The 5466-nt window shown below is 46.7% G+C and overlaps 1 protein-coding gene across 1 annotated transcript; it reads right to left on the bottom strand.

Moving 5' to 3' along the window:
- Nucleotides 1-3260: 3260 nt before the first annotated feature.
- her6 (hairy-related 6) lies at nucleotides 3261-5060 on the bottom strand. Its single transcript, XM_067514286.1, has 4 exons — nucleotides 4740-5060; nucleotides 4475-4570; nucleotides 4263-4350; nucleotides 3261-4110 (listed from the first exon to the last, which is right to left on the bottom strand). Exons 1-4 carry the CDS (start codon nucleotides 4845-4847, stop codon nucleotides 3575-3577), a joined length of 828 nt encoding a protein of 275 aa, XP_067370387.1. The 5' UTR covers nucleotides 4848-5060; the 3' UTR covers nucleotides 3261-3574.
- Nucleotides 5061-5466: the final 406 nt, after the last annotated feature.

Below are 5466 nucleotides of genomic sequence, written 5' to 3'. Positions count from 1 at the left end.
AAGCTGTTTTACATCTGAGCCAGTAGAATTAATCTGTTCATTTGTTGCACCTGGCGAATAAAATGGCTGACCTTCACTCTGTAATTAGTTGATCACAATATGTCACTCTGATGCAGAACAATGATTAAAAAAGATCCTTACAAATGCCCGGACAGCTGTGGCTAAACATCTGACCACTTCCAAACATAACAGTGTCAACCACACGAGCAATAAGCGTTAGTTCATTGCACAGGGAACCAATGGGAAAAACCTATAGCTCCTGACAAGGAACACCTGTCAGACTGAGAAAATTGAGGACACTATGGACACTCAAGTGTGAGCCTCTGGGACAGAGGGCGGGAACCATGTGAGAAAGTGTGTGCACATAAACAAAATCCTCACAAATAACCATATATAAGTCTAATGTAAACTTGAATTACATGTGCAAATTTCCATTGTATTGTGTTCAGGGGTCAGGATTCAGAGTGTATACACACTGATCCACTTCCGCCCGCACAGATCCAACACTTCTCTCCCCTCTCACACAGCTTTCCCTTTTCCTGCCTGGCTCCTCTGAAAGCTAGCTGACGAGTCACGCTGCCTGGCTCAGTGGCGGTTGCCCTGTCTATCAGTCTATTTCCAGGCTCAGGGCCCAGCACTGAGGCAGGCAGGCAGTCAGTCAGTCAGGCGGTGTGGTGGAGGGCAGAGGGGTTGATGCGTGTGTCAGAGAGACGCTCTCCCACATTCCCCTGGCGGCTGGCAGCAGGCCGGGCCTGTGGAGGGGGGTTCGCCTCTTTCTCACGACCTCTCAGGTTCCTGCGCTCATCTGGGAGCTATTCATTTCCTGCCAGAAAACAGCCTTCCCCTGCAACTGCAGGAGGGGGGGTGGGGGGTGGTAGTGGAAGGGGATGGGTGGAGAGGAGGAGAGGAGTTCGGCTTCAAAATGAGTCCAGGGCTTGGTACAGCAAGCCCTGGGCTTAAATCATAAAGCTCTTGCTTGTCTGGGCTGCAATCAAAGACAGCCCCAGTGTAGGGCCAGGAGAAAGAGAGGGAGAGAGAGAGAGAGAAAAAAAGAACCATGAGAGAGAGAGGGAGAGCAAACCATATGGTAGCACTTAGGGAGCCAAGGAGGAAGCAGAGGGGCTTTTTTTCCCTCCTTTCGCTCCCTGCATGCACGCGGAGTGTGGGAAAAGTTAATGGACACACATGGCAGCTAAACCCCCTAGTCGTGTTGTGACATGTGTGCGGTCACTCCGGCAGCTTGGCCACTGCACTGGGTAATTGGAGAAGCTTGTAAAGCTGTTCTCCAGAGGGGACAAGACCGCTGAAGATGTTGGTAGGTGGGTGGGAGGAAGGAGGAAAAGGGGAAAAGGTGGTGAGGTGGGGTGGGAGAGCACAGCAGCTGGGTGTTGTCCGGGTCACACCACGTGCCTCCCAGACGTCCCATGTCCAGCTGTGGCCTCGGGGCTCAGGGCAGGAAGCTCGACTCTGGTCTGAGCACAGCTGGAATGCTGTGGGAACGTTTTGTGTATGTGTGCATGACTGTGTTTCTCTGTCAGTGTGTGTGAGAGTGCATGTGTGTGTGTGTATGTGAAGAAGGTCTAGCTCACAGGAGGCCGACCGTTATCCTGTGTGGAAGGCCTTTCCTTGAACCCCCTCACTTAACTCCCCACTACCTCACCCACTCTGCCCTTTGGCCAGGCATGTCCTCACCCAGCACCCTTCACAAACGCACACTCAAGACATATGCACGCACAACATGAACAAACACATGGCTTCAATCAAACACGGATGCACGGCCCCCCGTAAAAAGGTGTGATGGAAATTCAAAATGATGGCACTTATCCACACTTTGTGCCTCTTAGCGTACTGATAATTGCAAACACCTGCACCCCCTCCCCACACGCACCCCCTTCAAAGAAGGGCCACACTCGAATAGCTGGAGGGGGCACACACACCTGGGCAGAAGAGAGCGCTACCACATGGCTCAGTGGCAGGGTGTTTAACATGTCCTTCTGCTTTCGCCCCCAACCCAGCATCAAGGAATTCCCTCAGCTCTGATTAAAGACATGCGTAGCCCTGGGCTCCTCTCTGCTCCAAACCATTTTAGGAGATTAATGCTGCTGGTGATGTGAAAGCCGACTGAATAGCAGAAACCTTTTAATGACTTTTAATTTTTTAGGCGACTAGGGTTGTTGTTAGTTTCAAATGTAATCCCTTTGAAATAACTTTTGTGTGGAAATGTGCACAATTGTGCATAATTGACACTAATAAATAGACAATGGCTGAAAAAAATGTCCGGCTTATAAAGTATTTTAAACACACAAAAATATCATTCATTTTACACTGGAGTAAAAATGTGCTTTGACCAAATCCTGCATTGGAATTCTGAGAAATTGATTTCATACTCTGAAGGCAACCTTATGCTTCTCCAATAAAATGTTCAAATGCCTATACATTTAAAATCTTTTAAATAGCTATTTCCATACAATAACCATCTCAACTTAGACAAAGAATGGGCTCTTTTTTCTCACTAAACTGCACAAACCCAGTTGCCATTCATGCTGCAGTCATTGATCTTACACCAATCAGTATGCAATGCGCTTTTGCGCTGCTAGATGGCGTAAGTGACCTCTGTAAGGCTCAAAAGTGTCCACCAAAAAAGACGGAAATGCTGGCCTATCAGCCACCCGCAGGTAGTGTGTCTCCTGTGTCTGATTAATTGCAATGCCACTGTTTCACTTATATAGATAATAGAAAAATTAGCCACCAATGCACTGACAATCTTATACAGCATGACTTACAGTGAGCGAGCACATCTAATGTCTTTGCTTTAAGACTCAGCACGATGTTCCATATGCGTTTTTATTATAATTCCCTAATTTTGTGGTAGTGGATGAACACCACTGATTAGGGGATAGCCAGCATTATTTTATTTGTTATATTTGCAACAAAGCTGTATTTCTGATGCTGTTGGTGAAAAACTGTTTCTTTTTCTATCGGATGCAAAACTTTTTTCTTGCATTTCTTTGCATCCACATCCAGTTTCTGACGCACTTAAGAAATACTTGGAACGACCACATTAAAAAGGTGTCTCACTAATTACGTACAAATCTAAGTTTTTACGAAGTTTCCATATAATTTAGCTCCAAGGTACCAAACAAACTACCTAACTCAGAAAACTAGTAATAGGGTAAATTAGTAATAGAATATTGCAAGTTTATGCATTCATAAAACGGCCAGGATACGTTTTTATTCTGACAAAATAACGCAAAAACAAGTTTGTCTTTTCTCAGATCTTTACAAATTTATTTGTCTTCCAAAACGAAGAACAGCATAAGAGCAATGAACATATCTTTGGCATCACACAGTAAAAAAAAGACAACGCAAATATATAAAAATGCAGTGAACGGACTTCCACAATACAAATCTCATTTCAATATGAACTTTACTCCCTTGTTAGCTGTACAAAATATAGTGCATACTCTTTCCATTTTACAAGAAAAAAACATATTCCAAACAACTTTTCTAACATTGAATATAAAGAGAGAGCTATTAAGTGTCATTTATAGTCTTTATGGTCCTTTTCACACTTTCACCAGGGCCGCCACACCGAGTCCGTGTTGCCGGACTGGCCTCCGGGGGAAACCGCAGCCGGCACAGGGACTGGCGTGCTCACGTTGTTGGCGTACACGGGGATAACGGGGCCGTTTGGCGCAAATGCAGCATTGGGTATGAGGAACGCAAACTGTCCGTCTGTGGCAGGCACAATTTGGAAACCGCCGTACACTTTGGTGGAATCTGAAGGTAAACTTGCAGGCGAAGAGCCTCCTTTGCAGGACACTGGATTCATGGGCAAGACCTGTGGGGATGTGCTGGGGATCTGCACCATTGACTGGCCGAAGGAGGGGTGTGTTGGCCCGGCAGTCGGCGGGAGCGGGTGTTGATGCTGGCTGGGATAGTTCATGGCGTTAATCTGAGTCATGCAGCTTGCCAGGTGGCCGAGCAGTCGCGTCCTGACCTCGGTGTTGACGCCTTCGCAGGTGGACAGGAAGCGCGTAACTTCATTCATGCACTCGCTGAAGCCAGCACGATATTTTCCCAAGACAGTGGGGTCTGTGTTCAAGGCAGCTGCAGTAAAAACCGAGGGGGGGAGTTCAGTTAGAATATTGAAATGCACAGATTGGTGTATTTATATATATATCTATATATAAGATGCGAATCTTCTGGACAGGACATGAGTCCAAGTCATGGGATAGATTGGTCAGGGAAATACGACTTACCGGTCATCTGAGCCCTCTGGAGGTTCCGGAGATGCTTCACAGTCATCTCCAGGATGTCCGCCTTCTCCAGTTTGGAGTGTCTGGAGCTCTGAGGAGTCGGAAAACGCACTTGGTTAGGATTACACGCTGACTCTCTCACTGTTTGACAAGGACAGTTTTGAATTGCCCGTTAAAGTATCTATTAATATCCAGCGTGACGAGTGACCACTTACATCTTTTTTGAGCGCATCCAGGATCAGAGTTTTCAGTTGGCCCAGACTCTCGTTGATTCTGGCTCTTCTCCTTTTTTCCATAATTGGCTTGGACGACTGTAAAGATAAAAACATAGTGACATATCCCGTTATATTTCGTTTTCGTGCGTATAAGTGAAGTAATCGCTTTGGACAAGGAAGCCTGTGACCAAAATTAAACGTTGAAAAACTTTTGATTTTAGGTGACAGTGACGGGAAACGCTTTAAATAGACCTTTAATACCAACCTTTCTGTGTTCGGAGGCTGTCTTCGGTTTGTCGGGAGTTGTGTTCATGCTTGCCGGGGTTGCAGCGACCGGTGACGAAGAGTTTTTTTCCATCATATCGGCAGGCATGTTTTTCAATCAGAAATATCCCACAAAAGCACAACAAAATTACGGTCCACTGGTGCAGAAAATGCCGATGAGTATTTACAGCTGACGATTTTTAAAAGTCCCCTTTCCCACCAACAAATCCTGAGACATATACCAAGTTACAATCCGTTAGAGCGGTGCGCGGCAGCGGCTGCCGTCAGGAGCGGATGCAGAGTCTTTCTGTTGGCTTCTCCGCGTGCGGCTTGTATTTATATCTCGCACTGCACGCGAACGGCTCGTGTGAAACTTCCCAAACTTTCTTTCCCACAGTAACTTTCCACCAATCAGGGCGAGGGACACGCGGCCCAAGGGAGGACGGCTCGTGGTCGGCGCCCTCCCATTGGTTGTTTGGCCGCTGGAGCTGGCGGCCAATGGCGCGCGGCCCGGGTTCAGGGCACAGCCGGGGAAACTGCCGTCAGTCTTCAATCATCGTACCGTTTACATATTAACAGTGGAGCCGCAGTCTCGGCACAGCCACCAGTAGCGGACACAGAGTTTTTTTTTTTTAATCTGTCAGACAAATGATAACAGCACCAAATAATTACATCCAAATTAAAGAAGCTAAAACCATTACAAGTCCACATGGCATACACATTAATAA

Source organism: Channa argus, chromosome 8, assembly GCF_033026475.1.
Source record: "Channa argus isolate prfri chromosome 8, Channa argus male v1.0, whole genome shotgun sequence".
Classification (NCBI taxonomy): domain Eukaryota; kingdom Metazoa; phylum Chordata; class Actinopteri; order Anabantiformes; family Channidae; genus Channa; species Channa argus.
This window is presented reverse-complemented; position numbering and strand designations above follow the sequence as displayed.

Excerpts from the sequence above, each read along its gene's own strand:
- her6 (XM_067514286.1), bottom strand. The coding sequence starts at position 4,847 with ATGCCTGCCGATATGATGGAAAAAAACTCTTCGTCACCGGTCGCTGCA. Across the intron at positions 4,351-4,474 it reads TGGATGCGCTCAAAAAAGAT|AGCTCCAGACACTCCAAACT; the intron begins GTAAGTGGTCAC and ends CCGACTCCTCAG. Across the intron at positions 4,111-4,262 it reads CCAGAGGGCTCAGATGACCG|CTGCCTTGAACACAGACCCC; the intron begins GTAAGTCGTATT and ends TTTTTACTGCAG.